The 22,271-nt window shown below is 41.2% G+C and overlaps 1 protein-coding gene across 7 annotated transcripts in view; it reads left to right on the forward strand.

Moving 5' to 3' along the window:
* far1 (fatty acyl CoA reductase 1) overlaps positions 1-22,271 on the forward strand; it is a 108,868-nt gene that overhangs the window by 34,729 nt on the left and 51,868 nt on the right. For all 7 annotated transcript variants that reach the window (XR_013498777.1, XM_078220906.1, XM_078220905.1 and 4 more), the window contains exons 2-3: positions 15,646-15,889; positions 21,336-21,511. Coding sequence is in view for 6 of the 7 variants with exons in the window: in XM_078220906.1 (XP_078077032.1) it covers positions 15,701-15,889; positions 21,336-21,511 (365 nt within the window). In the remaining variant the exon portion in view is untranslated. The remainder of the gene's footprint in view (positions 1-15,645; positions 15,890-21,335; positions 21,512-22,271) is intronic.

The raw sequence follows: 22,271 nt of genomic DNA on the forward strand, positions 1-22,271 counted from the left end.
CCCCAGTGAAGCAACACCACAGTCGCTTTGGATTAAAGCTCTGTAAATGGGCACAGTAAGTCAATTTTGGCTGCTGCACAACTATCCATTTTGCATTCTGCCAATATTTATAGACCTGAGTGTGTGAGTCATGGAATTAATTCAGCTAATCCTTCATTTCAACTGTACAGAACTGACTCGATGTGGATAACCAAACCAAATCGTTTTAGTTTTCATTTCATGGTTTTTTTCCACTGGCGCAAGTTATTTTTATTACCGTATTGTAACTGCTTTGGATTTCTATGATTGTTGCCAATTTTCACTGAAGCTGTAAGATAATTTCATTATATTGAGTGGCCTGGTACTTGTTGATGCTGATACAATTCTGCGTGCAGAATATTGTGCGTAATAAGCACAAGAAGAACTTCATAGATGCCCTTAGGTTCTTTTATATTTCACTTGCATTGCTGTGTTATTTCCTAATGGTCGAATGGGTCTCCCAAGTATTTCTCTTAGATCACCTCATCAAGGAAACATGTGGGCACTTGGACACCATTGAAATTTTTCTTTTAGTCCAATAAGTAGCAAGACCTTGGATTTATACAGTGTCTTTTGTGACCTCTGGACTTCTCAACCCACTTTACAGCTAATGAAGTACTTTTGAAGTGTAGTCATTATTGTAGGAAATGTGGCAGCCAATTTGTGCGTAACAATATCCCGTAAACAGTAATGTGATAATGATCAGATAATCTGTTTTAATCGTGTTGATTGAAGAATAATATTATGTAGGGTTCAGGAATAACTCCCTGGCTCTTGGTTTGCAGCAGTGCATTTGGATCTTTTATATCTACATGAGAGGGCACTCAGGGGCCTTGGTTCAACATCTCATCTGAAAGCCATACCTGCAGGAGACTGCACGGGAGGCACAGTGGAATAAATCAGGGCTTTGTGGATCAGAGAGCCTATGCCCCCTAAGCTAATATTGAGTTGAATGTTTATATTAGTGTAAGAAGTAATTCTTTCAACGGTACCAATGGTTTGATGGAATGGTGGAGCAGCTAGAAGGGCTGAATGGCCTCCTCCTGTTTGTCAGTGCATCAACAAGTGCATGGTTTGGCAATTACATTGCTAAGCTAATTGCCTTATTAAAGTCAGGTGATAGTTATTAGCTTAACCTGTAAAAGAGTATAAATGGACACAAGCTGGAACGATGGGGAAATATTAAGGAGTTTGTATCTCTACTGAGCTGTATGTAGAATAAACTTGCTGAAGATAAAAGACAAGCTGCTGTATTATTCCTCCATCACAAACTAACATTTCATTAACACTGTTCCAATCTTTGCCTGTTGAGTAGATGAAAAAATTGGAGTTCTGTTGCATAACTTTAAGCAAAATGCCTGTTAAGTGAAGTTCTGGATTCATTTAAACTTGACAGAGATTTGCTGCATATTGTAGTTTGAATTGGAACAATATCGGTCCCATTTTAATTGGTTAGTACAGGGAGTGCTTCTTGTGAAAGAGGAAATCCCAAGGGTTAATATGGTGTGGTAGTTAAGCTGGAAAGAAGTTGGAAAAGTGAGATTTGACTGTATAGTAGATATCATTACATCTTTTTAAAAGTTAATGTATGGGATGTCGACGTGTTTATTGCCCATCCTGAGTTGCTCTTCAGAAGCTGGTAGTGGTGAACTGCCGCCTTGAACCGCGGCAGTCGCTGAGGTGCAAGTACACCCGTGGTGCTGTTCGGGAGGGAATTCCAGGATTTTGACCCAGCGACAGTGAAGGAATGGCAATATATTTCCAAGTCAGCACAGTGAGTGATTTGGAGGGGAACCACCAAGTGCTGGTGTTCCTACGTATCTGTTGCTCATGTTCTTCTAGATGGTAGTGGTTGTGGATTTGGAAGGTCTTGCCTAAGGAACCTTGGTGAGTTCCTGCAGTGCATCTTGTAGATGGTACACATGGTTGCCACTGTTTATCAGTGGTGGAGGGATTAAATGTTTGTGGAAGGGGTAGCAATCAAGAGGGCTGTTTTGTTCTGGATGTTGTCAAGCTTCTTGAGTGTTGTGGGAGCTGTACTCATCCAAGCAAGTGGAGATGATTCTATTACATCCCCGACTTGTGCCTTGTAGATGGTGGACAGGCTTTGGGAGTCAGGAGATGAGTTGCTCGCTGCAGGATTTCTAGCCTTTGACCTGCTCTGGTAGCCACAGTATTTATATGGCTAGTTCAGTTACTGGTCAATGGTAACTCCCAGGATGTTGATATTCAGGGACTCAGTGATGATAATGCCATTGAATGTCAAGGGCTGATGAATAGATCCTATCTTGTTGGAGATGGTCATTGCCTGGCACTTGTGTAGTGCAAATGTTACATGCAATTTGTCACCTCAAGCCAGGAAATTGTTCAGGTCTTGCTGCATTTGGACTTGGACTGCTTGAGTATCTGAGGAGTTGCAAATGGCATTGAACACTGTGCAGCCATCAATGTGCATTCTCAATTCTGACAATGGTGGAAAGAAGGGCATGGATGAAACAGCTGAAGCTGGTTGAGCCTAGCCTGAGGAACTCCTGCAGTGATGTCCTGGAGCTGAGATGATTGACCTCCAACCACTACATCCATCTTGCTTGGTGTCGGGTAACACTCCAACCAGTGGAGTGTTTTCCGCCTGATAAGTGCATTTGTAACATTTGTCAAGGCATGCAAATACTGGAAAACCACCGCTTTTTGTATGACAATACCGTTGGTCTGATATTGACTGCAAAACAATAAGGAAAACAAATTAACCATGCTGCCGTGGTAAACTAATAAACAGATTGTTTGGACAGGTGAAAGATTTATTTTGGAGCATTATATATAATATACAAAACCTTGTCCTCTGGCTTGCTCTGGGGGATTCCAGACTCATTGGCTTAATGTCCGTATCCAGTTTGTTATTGGTTTTGCTCACAATAGATTACAAATATGTAGCTTCTGCAGAACCAATTTTATGAACATTGAATAATAACTTTAAATATAAGCAAAATGTTAACATTCCGACCAGCCCGACTCCCCTTTAATATTTGACTTTATCATACATACTTCTAAATATAACCTGTACCGTACTCATTTTCAATTTTTAAAAATATGCACTGCCTTGCTTGTCTATCGCCTGTTCTCCCCGATCAAGAGGCCCCTCTAATCCCATAAAAGAGACATTGACGGCACGGATATAAAATTGGAAAAGGGCCAGAAAGCAGAGAATAGTTGTGAATGGTTGTTTTTTTTAGACTGAAGGCACGTGTGTACAATGGTGAACCTGAGGGCTCAATATTGGGAGTGTTCCTTTTATTATATGTTAATGACCTGGCAAATTGTCCGGGTTAGCCAGAACTTCAATATGTAGTAACTAGTGAGAATAATGACAGATTTAAGGAGACCATAAACAGTGGTGAAATTGATAGACACATGATATTAAATTTAATGTAGAAGTGAAGTAAAATATTTTGGTTGGAATAATGAGCGTAACATTCACACCAAACAAGTGCCAAGGCAATGACCACCCCCATCAAGAGAGAATCTAACCATCGCTCCTTGACATTTAATGGCGTTAGCATCACAGAATCCCCCACTATCAACACCCTGGGGGTTACCATTGACCAGAAACTGAACTGGATTTGTCATATCTAAGACAAAGCTGCCTGCTTGATTGAGAACCCATCCACCATCTTCAATGTTCACTCCCTCCACCACTGACGCACGTGGCAGCAGTGCATTCCATCTACAAGATGCCTGCAGGAACTCGCCAAGGCTCCAGACAGCACCTGCCAAATCCATGATTAGGTCAATGGCAACTGATACATGGGAAAACCAGCTGGAAATTCTCTTCCAAGCCACTCACAATCCTGACTTGGAAATATTTTGCCGTTCTTCATTGTTGCTGGGTCAAAATCCTGGAAATGGGCTACAAAAGTTCAAGAAGGCAGCTCAAGCTCACTGCCACCTTCTCAGGAGGCAACTGGGGATAGGTAATACACACTGGCCTAGCCAGCAAAGAAAACCCACATTCCTTGAAATGAATAAAAAATATTTAAGGAGATGTAAAAACCTGGGCAGTGAAAGTGGCAGGACAAATTGAGAAGGCTGTTTTTAAAAAAATAAAAATGCATGTGATCCTCGTCTTTATTAATGGAGGAGTAGAGTTCCAAAGGAAGTTGTGGAGAAGCTTGATAAACACTGGTTTGACTTGAGTGGAAGCATTGTGCTCAATTCTGGGCACTGCACTTCAGGCAATTTGTTAAGGTGTTGGCGAGGGTGCAAAAGAATTTACTGGGATGCTTCCAGGAATGAGGTGTGTCAACTCTGTGGCGAAACTGGAACTGTTCTTCTGAGGGCAAAGCAAATTAAGGAGGTATTTGATAAAGGTATTCAAAATGCTTTTAACAGAGTTAATAATGAAGAAACTGTTTCCAATGGCAGAAGTGTTAGTGACTGGTGGACACAAATTTACAGGGAAAGACAAAATCACCAGAGTTGATAATGTTAACACAGTGAATTGTGATCTGGAACTAACCTCTTGAAAGAATTCAAATTTGATAAATACATGAAGGGAAAGTATTTACAGGGTAATGGTGCAAGAGAAGTGGGACTAATTGGATAGCTGGACTGAAGCACTATCACAGACAGGATGGGCTGAATGGCCATCTCATTCTATAATTCTAAACATAATTTGTGTTCTGTGTGGCTACATTGTGAGATTATCAAAACAAAGAGAATGAAAGTTTATAAGATCAATTAATACGAGGAGAAGCATTTTGTTTTTCCCTAATGTCACATCAACCAGAATGCAGCTCCAACAATAACTTACGGGGCTTATCAGGTGAACCATACAGATCAAGAAAGCACAAGGCCCAGGCCTCAGTCTATGCTGAGCTAACCAATATCAGCAAATATCGTTGCATGGATATTGGTGCCCCAGTTCTTTGGAGAATCAGGTTTTCATTGCTGCCTAGTGATCGTTTCCAGGGTGTGCATGTGTTAGGGTGTCTGTGATTCCTTTTGTGGTTGAACACCCTCTAAGACCCACTGTATTGGATCACACGTGAATAATGACCACTTGAAATCTTTTACAATGGAGATTTCTTGGTGCATTGGAACTGTGCCCCGTCGAGTACCTTCAGTAGAGGAGCGAAAAGAGAAAAAAATGCAAAAAGATTCATGAGTGAGGATAATGGATCTAGATGTTTACATCTCTTGGCGCTTCTCTAAAATCTCTGCCAGTGACGTGGAGTCATTTGCTGGCGTCTGCTGATCTTTTACTGAACAATACTTAATTCAGTTGCAAGCTGTAAAAGTTGCTGATCCACATGATGAGCAGCAGACATCATTCATTGATTCAGCAGCAGAGTTTGGCAAATCAGCAGATCAAAAGTATATATCTAGCTCTGCGAGGCTTATGCTTATAGGATTTGTTTGCTCTGCCTAATTTCCACCTAGAGAACAGTTTCGCAAAGTGTTTCGCTCATCTCGAGGTTACGTGAGCATATCACCAAATCTCAATTTTTACAGTGCAGAAGGAAGCCATTTAGCCCATCGATTCTGCTCTGGATCTCTGAAAGAGCACTCTACCTAGTCCTACTCCCCTGCCTATCCTCCTAATCTTGCACATTCTTTCTTTTCAGATAGCAATCCAATTCCCTTTTGAATACCTTGTCTGTACCTGCCTCCACCACCCTCTCAGAAAGTTTGTTCCAAACTTCAACCATCCTCTTAGTGAAATGATATTTCCTCTCATCACTTTTATTCTTTTGCCACTTAATTTGAAACTGTACCTTCTTGATGCTCTCTTGATTGACTTTTTACCCTGTCCATATTCCTCAGGATCTTGATCTATGAAGTCTCCTCTCAGCCTTCTTTCCTCCAAGGAAAACAGTCCCAATCTAATCTATCCTCATAGCTACAGTTCTTTACGCAAGAATAATTCTTGTGCTTTTCCTCTGTACTCTGTCCGATACCATCATATCTCATGTATGACATCCTGAACTGGATGTAGTATTCCAAATGACGTCTCATTAGTGTCTTCTACAATGCATGACATCCTTACCCTTATACCCTGTGCTCCTATTAATAAAGCTTAAGATAATGTCTGTCTTATTAGTTACACTCTCAAAGTGCCCTGCCGTCATCAATGACTTATGTACATATACACTCAGGTCCATCTGTTCCTGCACCTTCTTTAGAGTTTCTCGCTTTATTTTATACTGTCTCCCTGTATTCCTGTAAAATGAATCACCTCACACATCTCTGCATTGAACTTCATCTACCACTTGTCTGCCCAATCCATCAACATGTCTATGTCCTTTTGAAATTCAAGACTACCCTAATCATAGTTGATAACTTTTCCAATCGACATATCATCTGCAAATTTTGTGATCATGCCCTGAACAGTCTAGGTCAGTAATAAATATCAGGAAAAGCAACGATCCCAACACTGACCCTTGGGGAACTCCACTCCAGACCGTCCTCCAATCTGAAAACAAACCTTTTATCACTGCTCTCTATTCCCCAACTCACATCCAATTTCTTATCCAAGTGCCTACTTCACCATTTATTCCATAAGCTAGAATTTTGTTCACAAGTATGTTATGTGGCTCTGTGTCAAATGCCTTCTGAAAATCTATATACACCACATCAGCATTGTTTTTATCAATCTTCTGTGTTACCTCTTCAAAAATCTCCAGCAAACTAGTTCAACATGGTTTTCGGTTAATGAATCCATGGTGGCTTTCCTTAATTATCCTGCATTTGTCTAAGTGACACTTTTTTTGTTCCGAACTATAGTTTCCAGAAGTTTCCCTACCACAGAAGTCAAATTGACTGGGTTGTAGTTGCTGGCATTATCCTTACACCCCTTTTTGAATCAAGCTGTATCATTACAGTTCTCCAGTCCTCTGACACCACCCCAGTGTTTAAGGCAGACTGGAAGATTATCACCAGTGCCTCTGCAACTTCCACTCTCACTTCCCTCAGTATCTAGGATGTATCTCATCCAATCTTGGTACCTTCCATTTTAAGATAGCCTTTCTAACACCATCTCCCTTCTCAACTGTAAATTCTTGTGTACCAGTTATCTCCTTTCTCAACTTGGCCTAGGTAGCATCTTCCTTCGTAAAAAACAGTTGTAAAATACTTGTTTAATACCTCTGATACATCAGCACAGGAGTAGACCATTTGGGCCCTCATGCCTGCTCTGGCATTCAATACATTCCTGGCTGAATCTGCCTCAATCCTACTTTCCTGTCCTTCCCCATATCCCTAAATTCCCAGAGAGATCAAAAATCTATTGGTCTCCGCCTTAAATGTTACTAAATGATGAAGCAGTCACATCATTCTGGGTAGACAATTGCAAAGATTCACATTCCCCTGAGTGAAGACGTTTCTGCTGATTTCAGTCTGAAATGACCGACCCTTTAGTCTGAGGCTGTACCCTATATATCCCAGCCAGGGGAAACAATTTCTATGTCTACCCTGTCAAATCCCTTCAGAATCTTGTATGTTTCAATGAGGTCATCTCTCTCTCTTGTAAGCTCTGGGGTGCTTAGGCTCAATTTACTCAGCTTCTCAGCATAGGAACCAAGCTAGTGAACCTTTGTTGAACTGCCTCAAGTACGAGTATATCTTTACTTCGAGATAGAGACAAAAACCGTGTGCATTATTTCAGGTGTGGCTTTACCAAAGCTCTATACAAGGGCAAGTACTTCTTATCCTTGCACTCCAATCTCTTTGCAATAAAGGCCAAACATGCCATTTGTTTTCTGAATTGCTTCCTGTGCCTGCAGCTGAACCAACAGCCAAGTCTCTCTTGATGTCAATGTTTAGAAAGTTCCATGGCTTGTAATTTTTTTATTGTTTACCCAATTTCTGTCTTGAATGTACTCAATGTCAGATCATTCGGAGCTCTCTGGAGTTTAAAAAAATGCTAAGTATTCACAATCCTCTGGGTGTAGAAATTTCTCCTCATCTCAGTGTTAAATGGCTGACTCCTTACTTACCCTGAGTGTGTGACAGTTTTAAACTCTGTAGCTCGGAGAAACACCCTTCTACCATCTGCCTTGACAAGCCCGTGAAGAATTGTATATCACTCAGTAAGATAATTTCTCATTCTTGTAAACACTTGGAGGCAAAGGCTTGTCCAATAAATATGTCCTCAAAAAGTAACTCCCTAATCCCAGAAATGAATCTATTGATCCTTTATTGCAACCTCCCGAAGGCAAGGCAATTTTCTTAAGTAAGGAGACCAAAACTGTACATAATACTCCAGATGTGGTCACACCAAAATTGCAGTAAGATCTATTTCCTCTTACGCGCCAGCCCCCTTGCAATAAGGGCAAACAAACCATTTGCCTTCCAAATTGATTGCTGTACCTGAAGGTTGACTTTCTATGATGCGTGTACAAGGCCACTTGGTTACCTCGGAACTCTCAACATTTCGTTGCCTCACCATTTTAAAGAAAATTGTTATATTTTGGACCAATTTAATTCGTCCGGAAATCTTTTTTTTAATGCTAAATAGAATTAAATACCATATCATGCCACAAAACGTAACTGTTTTGAGGGTTTGGTGGTAATGTTCGTGCAAATGTAATGTCCCTGCAGCTGCGATTTCATTCCTCCTACCCTACTCTAATAACATATTCATTATTAGAGCAACCTTCGATAATAGAAGTTAAACATCTGTTGATCAGAGTTTAGGTACTGTAAGAGTATTTGAATACTTGATTCTGAATCTAGGACAAACTTTAGACAAAGTCTTAAGTGATAGGAGAAATTCAGGAAAGCAGGTGATGGTTAGAATGTGAAATTGTCTGCCACTTCCAGTTATTGAAACAAAGAATGCACATCATTTGAAACAAAAATTCTGCCTTCAATTGGAAAAGAATATGAAAGGCCTCGAAGTTAGCCAAAGAATGTAATTAAGCAAGAAAGACAGATTTGAATTTCTGTAGCATCTTTCATAATCTTAGGATGTCCCAAAGCTAATTAAGTCCTTCTGAAGTGTAGTTACTGTTGTACTGTAGGAAAAAGTGATGTCGTGTGGGAGAGAAAAAAAAAGTCTTGTTTGGTCAAATTCACAGGATGTGGGCATTGCAGGCAAGTCTAGTATTTATTGCTCATTCGTAATTGCACTTCAGAAGCTAGTGGTGGACTGCAGTGCTTGTGATAAGGATACCCCTCCCGCAGTGCTGTTAAGAAAGGAGTTTCAGCATTTTCGCCCAGCAATGACTAAGGAAAGAATAATGATTTCCAGTCAGGATGATGTGCGATTTCTCATGGTGTTCCTAATCATCTGCTGCTTTTTCCTTCTGGGTGGTAGAAGTTACAGAGCTGCTGTTGAAGGAGCCTTCTGGATGGCTGCAGTATATGTTGTAGATGGTACACACCGTTGCCAAGGCGTGCCAGTGGAGGAGCGATTTAAGATGCTGGATGGGATGCCAGTCGAGCTTTGTCATGGGTGATGTAGACGTTTGTGTGTTCTTGAAGCTGCAGGCGTCCGGGCAAGTGGGCAGTATTCCATCACACTGCATGGTGTATGGTGGAAAATTTTGGTGAATGCAGAGATGAGTTATCCATCATAGAATATCCAATCTCTGACCTCTTACAACCACAATATTTGTTTGCTCAGTTAAATAATTCTACAAGTCTCTAGTCATAGAATCCCTACAGTGCAGAAGGAGGCCATTCGGCCCATCAAGTCAGCACCGACCACAATCCCACCCAGGCCCTATCCCCACAACCCCATGCATTTACCCGAGCTAATCCCCTGACACTAAGGGGCAATTTAACATGACTAATCCACCTAACCCACACACCTTTGGACTGTGGGAAGAAACCGGAGCACCCAGAGGAAACCCACACGAACATGGAGAGTGTGCCAACTCCACACAGACAGTGACCCAAGCCGGGAATTGAACCCGTGTCCCTAACGCTGTGAGGCAGTGTGCTAACCACTGTGCCACCCTGTCAGTGCTGAGGTCCAAGATGTTCCTGGGGATTTGGCAATAGTAATGTCATTGAATGTCAAGGGGAGGTGGTTAGATCCTCTCTTGTTGGAGATGGTCATTGCCTGGCACGTGCGTGGTGTGAATGTTACTTTCACTTACCAGTCCAAACCTGAATGTTGTCCAAGTTTTGCTGCTGGTGGGCATGGACTGTTTCATTATCTGTCAAGTTGCACACACAAGTTTTCAGCAAACATTTCCATTTCTGAGCTTATGAGAAGGTCATTGCTGAAGCAGCTGAAGATAGTTAGGCCTTGGACACTGTTATGTGGAACTCTTGAGATGACTGGTCTTCAAAAACTACAGCCATCTTCCCTTAGGCATGATATGACTCCAGCACTGGAGAGTTTTCCCTTGATTTACATTAACTCCAGATTTGGTATAGTTCCTTGATGCCACATTTGGTTAGATGTTGCCTTGATATCAAGAGTAGTCACTCATCTCACATCTAGAGTTCAGCTCTTCTAGATCATAGAGTCCCTACAGTGCCATTCAGCCCATCGAGTCTGCACTGACACCTTAACCATGTCCACCCTGTGCCCTATTCCCATAACCGCATGCATTTTACTCTGCTAATCCCCTAATCTACACACTAAAGGGCAGTTGAGCAAGGCCAATCCACCAAACCTGTACTTCTTTGGACTATGGGAGGAAACCAGACTACCCGGAGGAAACCCATGTAGACATCTCCATGTTTGGACTAAGATTGCAATGAAATCAGGAGCCAAGTGGCTCTGGTGGAATCCAGACAACATTGGTGAGCAGGCGATGAGTGAACATGTGCTGCTTGATGGCCACCACAAAAAAAAGTCATCAGAATTAATTGGGAAATATGGTGCTGCTTCTCATAAGACCCCAATGACTTGATGTCTGGTTCCAAGCTTGAGAGTTTCACTTTTGTGTTGGGCTTCACATTCAGCAGATTCCACCTTTGTTTTCAGCCCCACTAGTGTTGAAACATCTGACCTTGCAGTTGTATGTTCTTACGGAATGAGTATCTTATCTGTAAAATTGCATAACAGTGCTTGTGCTGTGCATGTGGGAGATGGTCTGGTTGTGTGACATGACGCGAGTGGTGGATGAGGCCTGACCTGTTCTCGTGTGGCCTTGGGTGCGACATTGTGTGTTGGAGACTTTGTATTTTGGAGGACCCTCGCAGGTACCTGGAGGAACCTGGCAGACCACCAGGTCCATGGATCACCTGAGTGGACTGAAGAGGCTGAGATTGGCTGGTTTGAATTTGTCTTGCTTCAATCAATAGCTAGCAGGTATTAGGAACACAGGATTGCCCTTTATTCCTCCCAGGTACCGACTGAGCCAGTAACGTTCTGTGTCCATGACCTGATTACTTCTGCTTTTCATTTATGATTTCATTTTAGAAGCGCTTTGTGGATATTTATTTTAGGTGAACGTCGAGTGATGGTGGAGCAGTTAGCTTCAATGCTTTAATTCTGGCTGCAGTTAATGCTGCTTTCAGATTATATTTTAATGTTTATCAATATACCTTCAACCTTCAATTTGTCCTGCAACAAATTTCACAAATTTCTTTACCCTTGTCCCTCCCCATGCTCTTGTTTGGCCACAATCAGTTTGAATCCTGATGTTGACAACTCTTGATGTGCATGCAGGGTCCCTAGTGAATATGATGGCTGTTGCAACAGCATATTCTGTTACTCTTTGTTTGTGTTTCAAGAATTTGCAGATGTAATTTGCTCTTGATTGCAATGAGATGTGCCACAATCTATATTAGAAATGAAACATGGCCTGCCCTGGTCTTACTGCAGTTCAAGTATCTTCCGATATATCAAAATGCTTACTCTTGTACCATGGAGTGTTTGTTGAATTCTTGTCCCTATCTTCCCTTAGCCTTGAATAACAATTTTCTTGTATACAAGCTTACTGTGTCTGTTGTGCTCTTCCTGTTTTTCAGTTTAGTTTGCACTTCTACTGAAAACTAAGTCTTATTTTGCACTGGCTTTTAAAGCATTGGCCTAATGGACCTGTATCTACATTTTACATCAGTAATTAGCATGTCTAACTTTTTTTAGTTTCTTGTTTTTCAGTAATGTTGCCAAATTTGCGCTTGATAACCTAATAACCCTGAAGCATTTTACTACACACTGTCTGTCTACTAGCAATGTGTAGTCTCAAATCCAACACACTTAAGACTATCCTAATGTACAAATAAAAAGATATGCTGGATTCTTAACAGGATTTTAGGACTTCATTGACAATTGCCAATCTGTAAACTTCCCTCCCAGTGTGGGCGGCACGGTAGCACAGTGGTTAGTACTGTTGCTTCACAGCGCCAGGGACCTAGGTTCGATTCTCGGCTTGAGTCACTATCTGTGTGGCGTTTGCACGTTCTCCCCGTGTCTGCATGGGTTTCCTCCGGGTGCTCTGGTTTTCTCCCACATTCTGAAAGACTGGTTCGGTGCATTGACCCGAACAGGCGCCGGACTGTGGCGACTAGGGGAATTTCACAGTAACTTCATTGCAGTGTTAATGTAAGCCTTACCTGTGACTAATAACTTTAATCTCTAATTGACCTCAAGTTCTTGATGGTCGTCACAATGAACCTTTGCCACCTATCTTAGACACAGCTGTAACCTTAAAATGCAAAATGATAATTTGTGCATTATGTGGCATGATACTGCAGTCATCTCCTATGTGTTGCCTGATATATTGTGAGCAATTCCACAATTGATTTGATAGTCATTTGAAACTTTTAAAAATTAAAATTGCAGTGGCAAAGAGTCATTAGTAAGTTGCCGAGTCTTGGAATTTGTCATATGCTGGCCTCATTATGATTGCTGATTTCCCTCTAGATATTTCTCATTCTTTCTGTGTGCAGGTGCAAACAGAAAAATAGGGAAAAAAGAAATACCTTGTATTTATACTGCACCTTTCCCAATTTCAGGACATCCCATAGTGCTTCACAGCCAATGAAGTACTTTTTGATGTGCACCCACTGCTGTATTAGTGGAAATGCGGCAGTCAATTTGCTCACAGCAAGCTCCCACAAACAGTAATGAGATAATGACCAAAATAATTTCACTGCTGTGAGTTGAGGGATGAATATTAGCCAGGATATTGAGGAGAACTGCCCTGCTCGTTTAGACATTGCCATGTGATCTTTTACATGCGTCAGAGAAGTCAGACCGGATTTTGGTAAGATGTCCTGCTCGAAAGACACTGACTCCAACTGTTGCACTCGCTCAGTTTTACACTGGTGCTTCAGACTGGAATTTGCGTTGATAATTTTGGAGTGGGAACCCAAACCTGTTGACTTGGAGGGAAGAGAGAGTTAGCACCTATAAATACAAAATGGAAGAAACATCCCCCACGTTTCTCCCAAAATATTTTACTTGTTGAAAGGAGATTCCTTCAAACGTTTTGATTCCAACACGAGTTCAAGTGTCTTGGTTTTAATACATTTTGATTAGCTTGATGTGAAGAGCTGAGTTTATGCAACTCATTATCGTGTTTCTCAAAATAAACCAAAAGCACTCCATATACAGTGGATTACTTTTGAAGTGCAGTCATTATTTTGCAATTAGTTGATGAATGAGGTGATCTGGTGTTTTAGATCAGTTAATTAACATTTGCAACAATGGCGATATCGCATTCTATTTTGGAGATAAAGTATCTTTAGGAGTTGTGCTTTCAAATAAGATTTATACATGTATAAGACTTAGACATTAGTAAATAAATTGTGGAGATGGTCTCAGTCATTGAACTGAGCTGTTCATTTTGTCAGTTTGATTAGTATATCTGCCAGTATTTATCCTTTGGTAGATCCCACCAACTAGCCCCTGAACATAACCCAGGTTTACCTGTTTATTTATCTAATTACCTAAACATCCAATAGTATAGCCAGTGGTTTCTTGGTCTCTTCTAAAAACTCCTAGTGTATGAGGAGAAGGGCCTTTAAAATGGAATTGCATAGTCTTAGCAGCACAGTAACCGGCCATTCAACCCAGTTGATCAATGCTGGCATTTATGGTCCGTTCAAACCTGCTCCCACCTGCTTGGTCTCAGCCCCTCATCATATCCTTCTCCTTTCTCTCTGGTGCTTATCTAGCTTCTCTAAGTGCATCAATACCATTCACTTAAGTTACTCCTTGTGATAGCAAGATTCACCATCTTGCATTTAAAATTTATAGTTTTGGGTTCCCTCATAAGTAGTAACACCATCTCTATATCTGCCTTGTCATGCACTTGTAAAGGTCACTATTGGGTAACCTCTTGGCCTTCTCTTTACCAAAGAAAATTGCCTGTATGTAACATCCTATGCCCTCGATGTCCCCAGTTACTTCACAGTCAATTAATTGTTTTTGAAGTACAGTAACTTCTGTTTGTAGGAAAACATGACAACCAGATTGTGCACTGTAAAGATCCCCACAAACTGGTGACATATGTAAAATAAAAACAGAAAATGCTGGAAAATCTCAGCAGGTCTGGCATCATCTATGGAGAGAGAAACCCAGTTAACATTTCAAATCCATATGACTGTTTGTCAGAGCTCAGAATGCACCAGTGTTGTTTGTAGTATGGTGCATTTGCATATACTGCAAGCTATATATGTGAATACACAGGGCCCTGGTCCTTACAGACAGAAAGAACATGTACACACATTGTGCCTGTTTCAGCTAAACAAAATGAGTAATGGCCATTTGCTGATCTATTCCTCAGAGCAGTGCCTCGATCAATTGGAGTCAAGCTGCCTGGTTTAAATTTTCCAACAATGCTTGGCAGTTAACTGTCAGTCACCATTAAGTGGTGCATTCTCCATGGTAACATCCCTACCAATTAGAGTCCACTCGCCAACCAATCAGCACTCTCTTCTCGTACAGTATAAAGTTGTTGTTCCCCCTGGCAATTGGTATTCTTGTGATTGTCCTGATGAGTGCAAGATGAAAAGCTTCAACAAAATATTTTTAAAGAAGTAGACGTCTAAAATTCAAACTCAGTCAATACTGGAAATCTGAGATAAGACACAATGCAGTTAATATACAGTAGGTGAGCCAGTATGCAGAAGGGAATGATTTGTTTGGGCGGAACCCTTTATGATTGACTCACAATGCTCTTGGCAACGGGTTGAGCAACACATGGAACCTTTCCAGCTTTGCCCAGATCCTGAGAGCAGATATGTTTTGATGGGGACAGCAATCTAGTATTTTGCTCAGAATACTTTTTACAGTGTAGTCCTTGCCACTTGGACATCCATATTTTAAAAGCAGGCAGTCGTACGTATTTGCCAAAAAGGTATAACCTTTAGCCGTTTGCATTAATGTTGGTTTCAAAATTGCTGTTGAAGCGTTTTGAGCACATCGATTAATTCATTAATGACAGCTGTGCTCTGGAGCTCCTCGTGCTACTCCAGGTCACTGGGCGATTATTCCTCCATAAAATAACAAAGGGTGAAATGTTTTGCATGTTTTGTATGCTGCTTCAAACATTGTGAATACAACTAGCGAAACTGATCACACTTTACTAACTGAGACTTCAGAATTGGACTGGCTTGTTGAAAAATTAGGTGTTTATGAAAAGAATATTTGTTTTACGTGAGAGAATGTTATATTTCTACTATTGTTTTCTGAAATTATTCTCTCTCATTTCCTGACAGGTAGATTACTTGACTCAAGAACCAGTTGACATCTTATTCACATTGGTAGGACAACATGATGTCTATACCAGAATTCTACCTGGGCAAGAATGTACTCATCACTGGAGCGACCGGCTTCATGGGGAAAGTGCTGCTTGAGAAGCTGCTGCGCTCTTGTCCAGCAGTCAAGATGGCATATATCCTTGTGAGACCCAAAGCAGGCCAGAATCCTCAAGCACGGGTCCAAGAGATGCTGAACTGCAAGGTAATAAAAAGACGTTCCAGGGCAAGGTTGGTGTTTTCATGGCTCTTGTCTTTGGGGCAGAGTAGGCAATGTACAGGGAAGAGACAGGGCTGGCCATTTGCAGAAGTCTATTTCATTTCACCACTTTAATTTACTTGTATTCACATTTGATATTGGTGAGATGAATAAAAATGTTAAACTAATTTCTTGTATGGATTTCTCTTGGGCATCAAAAGTGCTCATTTATTCTGCTAGCCCCAAATTACATTCTACAAGTAAGAAATTACAAATAAATGGTCTCAGCTCTCCCAATTTCTGTAACCTCTTCTGGCCTTACAATCCTGCACAATTGCTATGCCCCTCCAATTCTGACCCCTTGTGTGTTCGGTGGCACAGTGGTTAGCACTGGCTGCCTCACATCACCGGGTTCGATTCCCGGCTAGGGTCACTGTCTGTGCGGAGTCTGCACATTCTCCCCGTGTCTGCGTGGGTTTCTTCCGGGTGTTGCGGTTTCCTTCCACAGTCTGAAAGACGTGCTGGTTAGGTGGATTGGCCAGGCTAAATTCTCCCTCAGTGTACCCGAACAGGCGTCGGAGTGTGGCGACTAGGGGATTTTCACAGTAACTTCATTGCCGTATTAATGTAAGCCTACTTGTGACACTAATAAATAAACTTTAAATTGCTCTACTATTGGAGATTGTTGCTTCAGCTGCCTATGACCCCAAGCTCTGGAATTCCCCTGCTAAACTTCTCTCCCTATCTTCCTTTAAGACATTCCTTAAACGCCACCTCGTGATCAAGTTTCTGGTCACCTGTCCTTGTATCTCCATTTTTGACTCGGTGTGAAATTCTGTTTGATAAACACTCCTCTGAAGTACCTATGTTGAAGGTGCTGTATAAATATGAGTTTGCTGACACAGGGACGTGCGTACCTTCTGGGAGTGCTAGTGTTGGTATATGGCTTTTAATAAGGTTTATTTTGTTTTCTGTTTTGATTGACACAGTAATCTGTTCTTGTGTTTGCATTTAAGTCACAACTGAATGTTACCCTAAGTGTTACCCTATTGCAGATTCGGTATAGTCTTCGAGGAGAAACACATCCAACTATTTTGAACATGGTCTCTTATGACCTGAAGTCTAAAATTTTCAATGTTGATGGGGCGGATGGCCGACTTCTGCTAGTTTCCATGTTTCTACAGATATAGCTCTTGGGTCTTAAGGGATAGGAGGGAAAGGCGGGAATCAGAATATTGAATTTGATGATCAGCCATAATCAAAATGAATGGTGGAGCAGGCTTGAAGGGCTAGATGGCCTACTCCTGCTTCTAGTTTCTATGTTTCTATAAGCTCTTATTTGCCTCAAGAATGCACAGGACAACTGCAGTTGCCTGGATTCTTACAGAACGTGTTCAAACAAGGTCCTTACAGGGTCTGGCCAGGTGAATGACTGAGCTTCAGAACAATCAGCGTTTTAGACTACCTGTGAGTGATCTGCCATTGGCGTTTGTGGTAACAGGCTCCCTACAAGTTGGGTGTCACTACTTGTATCTTCCTACTTTTTTTCTTCTCTCTCTCCCTTTCCAAATGGCCTTTTGCCCTTGCAGTTCTAATTTAACAAAAAAAAGCAGGAATGCCTATGCGTGTGCTGGTTTTTCTCACCCCTCCTGATAATCCCCTCCTTCTCCAAACTGACAAACCATTTCAACAGTAATTCAGTAAATTTCCGTATGCATGAGGATAAATAGATTTTTTTCAGTTTTCATTCAGGTGCTCCACACCTCCTGTAGTCAATAATCCACTTGTAGGTTTCACCAAAAATTGAGCAATTAAGTGCAATCATAATATTAAGCGCTGTATTTATTTCCAAAATGTTGCAAATTTTTACAAAAAGCTGTGAAACTTATATACTTGGGGATTAGAAAACTTGCCAAAGTGATTCATAAGGAAAAGGGTTGTAAATAATATAGGAAATTAGCCCCACAAAGCTTGCTCCTCTGTTCAGTTCAATCACATCGCATCAGTTTCATTTTCCCATTCTTACTCCATCTCTTTTGATCAACTCATTTAATCTATAATTTCTGTCTTGAAAACACCAATTGTCCCCCAGTATCCTTAGCTTTTTGAGGAGAGTTCCAAGTTTTATTACCCTTTGCGTGTAAAACTGCTTCCTACTTTTGGGCGCGAATGGCTTGGTTCTAATGTCCTTAGTTCTTGATTCTTCCAGAAGAAATAAGAGTTTCTGCGTATTTGCATCATCAAGTACTTTTAATATTTTATGCATCTCCATTAGACCACCCCCAATGCCCTGTACTCAAGGGATTGAGGGAAACACAAGAGGTCTAGCAGGAGGATTCTAGTGAGCAGAGTTTTGATGACTAATAATTTTGTCCTTTAAGATGTAGTCGAAAGCAAGGATGCATAGACTAACGAATTAGTAAGGGGCTGTTGGGCTGAAGGTTGTAGAGATAGGTTGGTGAAGGCCATTGACAGAATTGACAGACCTGTGTAAGAATGAGACTTTTGAAATCTGTTAGTTGTGTGTGGCCTAAGGATAATTGAGTTGTATGCAAATCTACAAGAATGTTGGAACATGGTGGGAATGGTGGTACAAATCCAATTGTCACCACCATAGGGGATGGCAAAGAGAAGCTCGCAGCTTTGAGTTGAGGTGTACTGGGCATATTCCAGAATGCTGCAGTTATAAGATTGCAAGATGTCTTGTTTGTCATAATATGGAGTGTTGCATATAAAATAACTTACACAATAATACCTGCCTTTCCTGCTGAATTCCTAACACAATTTAGTTCATAAATATTTCAGTCATTTAATTTATATCAGGCCCAACCCCAACTGTTAGCTGCTAACTTGGTATTTGGTCCTGCTTGTGCTTGGTATTGGTTGATTAATCCTGGTTTCATATGAACATACAAATCAGCAACAAGAAGAGGGCATGTCCGCTCTACCATTCAATAAGATCATGGCTGATGCAATTTTAACCTTAAATTCACATACCTGGTGCCCCATCCCCCTAATAAGCTTTCACCCTTACTTATCAAGAATCTATCTATTTCTACCTCAAATGCCTTTTCTGGAAAATAAGTCTCAATTCTCTTAAGGGAAAATAAAATTCCTCACCTGTCTTAAATTGGTGACCTCTTATTTTTAAACAGTGGCTCCTAGTTCTAGTTTCTCCCCCAAGAGGAAACATCCTTTCCACATCCATCTTGTCAAGTCCCCTTGGGATCTTATATGTTTCAGTCAAGTTGTCTCTTGCTCTTCTAAACTTCAGTAAATGTCAGTAGATAAAAGCCTAGCCTTTCCATCCTTTACTCATAAGACAACCCGCATAGAACCACAGAATCACTACAGTGTAGGAGGAGGTAATTAGGCCCATTGAGTCTGCACCAAAAGAGTAGCCTACCCCCACCCTATCCCCATAACCTCACGCATTCCAGGTATTAATGTAGTAAATCTTCTCTGAACTAGAGACCAATACAGTAAAGTTTCCTGTACGCTTAAAAATTCTTCATAAATTTACAAACTACCAAGCAGCTCTTGTTTTTCTTTGCAGTGAATCTCATTCCAGTATATGATATCTCTACCCTCATAACGATACATTCTCAACCAAGAGATCATTTTGGCCAATGTCTGTTGTCTGTGGCTATGAATCCTGCATCAGTGCACTCAACTGTTCATTGCAACTTTGTTCTGTGTGGCTCATAACCTGAAATGCTAATGGTCTTTTTAAGACTTGTTCTCAATTACTAAGGGAATTAGTTTGTGTTTGAACTCTGTCCATTGCTTAGCATCTTTCCACAGCATGCATATTCCTTTTTTGTCTTCTGTCCAAATGCATAAACATCCTGCTACAGCAGTGAGCCCATTCTGTTGCTATCACTTTGCCCTTTTAAAAGTTTTTTGTGGCTTCAGGGTGATCAAAAATTTATTCTGAGCCAATTTTACAGCCTGGGTTTCAATGCAATTTGTTGGAAGAAAACATTTGCTTTGAGGTTGCCCCTTTAACAAACATCTTGCATCTCTTCACAGCTGATAAATCACTTTTTAAGATGTATTCACTGGAGTAATTGGCTCTATAGACTTCCAACGCTCTGCACACCTCACCAGAATCAGACAAAATCCCATCACTTCCGTTCTTGCTGACCTATATCGGCTCCTGCTCCAGCAAAACTTTAATTTTAAAAGCCTCGTCCTAGTTTGCAGATTCCTCCTTAGTCTCGCTCCTCCTATCTCTGAATGGCTTCCTTCTGCACTGTAGGATTCTATAATTATAGTTCTATGGTATTTGTTCCTCCAATTCTGGCCTCTTGAATACCCTCATTTTTAATTGCTCTCCCATTAGCAGTTATGCCTTCAACTGTACAGACACTCAGTTCTGGCATTCTCTCTCCAAATATTTCTGTCTCTCCGGCTCTCTCTGCTCCTTTAGATGCTGCTTAAATCCTATCTCTTTAACCACCGATCCTAATATCTCATTACCTGGCTTGGTGTCAAATAATCATAGAATCGCTGCAGTGCAGAAGAGGCCTTTCAGCCAATTGAGTCTGCACCAACTCTCTGACAGAGTATTTTACCCAGGCCTTCTCCCCTGCCCCATCCCTGTAACCCCACACATTTCCCATGGCTAATCCATCTAACCTACACATCTTGGGACAGTGGGAGGAAACCTGAGCACCCGGAGGAAACCCACGCAGAAATGGGAAGAATGTGCAAACTCCACATGCAATTGAATGCGGGTCTCTGGAGCTGTGAGGCAGCAGTGCTAACCACAGTGCCACCATGCTGTCCAAATGTTCCTGTGATGTGTCGTGGGATGTTTTCCTAAAGGCACGACATAAACTCTCAGTTTTTGTCACATGGGAAATGCGGCAACCAGTTTGCGCACAGCATGGCGCAATCATGAAAAGAAGCAGATAATCTGGATTGGTGATGTTGGTGGATGAATAAATGTTGACCTGGATACTGGGAGAATGCACTTGTTTCTCTGCGAATCACATCATTGGATCTTTTAAATCTGTGTGATAAAGTGAGCAATGATCTCGGTTTTGCATCCCATTCAAAAGACTACTTCTGACAGAGCAGCACTTTCTCTGTATTCTACTGCAATACTGCACTTGCCTTATTGATTTGAACCCATTAGCTCTGATTCGGGCAAGATTGCTCTCACTGAGCCGCTCTATTTTTGAACAGTTGAATATTAATTTTAATTACCTTATTCTACAGCTGAAGTTATGCTTTGTTAATGTTTTTTTTTAAAAAATGATATCTTTCTTGGCTCTAAATAGAATATTCCCAAACTGTGCCATTTGAGTTAAGAATTAGTGCTACACAGTTTCCTAATATGCTGTTTATCCACTGAATACGTTAGCGACAATATGGGTACGGTTGCAGTACTTATTCTGCCAGTTATCTAATGTAGTTTTATCATTTTTTTTAATCCCCTGTGCAGCTTTTTGACAGACTGCGAGATGAACAGCCAGATTTCAAGGAGAAGATTGTAGCAGTGAGCAGTGAATTGACCCAGCCAGAGCTTGGGCTTAGTCAGGCTGACAAGGAACTGCTAACATCCTGCATTAATATAGTCTTTCACTGTGCAGCCACTGTACGCTTCAATGAAACCTTGAAGTAGGTGTTTGAATTTTTTTAAATGTTCCTTTTTACTTGATATTTCACTAGATGTGGACGTTACTGGCAAGGTCAATGTTTGTTTATTGCCTATCCTTAGTTATCTCTTGAGAAAGTGGTAATGAGCCACTGCAGTCTGCAAGTGATCCTGCAGCACTGTTTAGGGGAAGGAATTCTAGGATTTTGACCCAGTGACCATGAAGGATCGACCGATGTGTGTACAAGTCATTATGGTGTGTGACTTGGCTGAGAACCTGAAGGTAGTGGTGTTCCACTGTGCCTGCTGCCCTTGTATTTTACAATGCCAGAGAGGTTGTAGTTTGGGCAGGCGCTGCACTTTTGAGACTTGCTACATGTTGACTGTGTGACACAGTGGAATGGGCAATCTGAAATTACTGGGCTTACATCCTGCATATTTCATAGGTGATTTTCTTTTATCCCAAAGTAAAATGGGGATCTTGTTTTAATGAGCAATAAAATTTTTAGACTAATAAAAATTAAGCAACTCCGTTCGCTTCAAGCCTCTCATATTGCAGGAGTCTCTCTAATGCCTGATACATGCGTCTCGTTCAGCATAAAGTTTCAAATGCTGCGAGCCTTGGTGAATCAAGTAAATGTCCTTACCCCACCAGTCGGAAGCTGGCTGCCCTGGTGCAGCGGAGTAGTTGAGTTAAATTACTTACTGTTTCTCCCCATTGTGCAATTTCCCATTCCCTCCCAACCTAAACCTGCCTTTATTGGGCTGAGTGAATTCTTAAGA

This window comes from Mustelus asterias, chromosome 9 (genome assembly GCF_964213995.1).
Source record: "Mustelus asterias chromosome 9, sMusAst1.hap1.1, whole genome shotgun sequence".
In the NCBI taxonomy this organism is placed as follows: domain Eukaryota; kingdom Metazoa; phylum Chordata; class Chondrichthyes; order Carcharhiniformes; family Triakidae; genus Mustelus; species Mustelus asterias.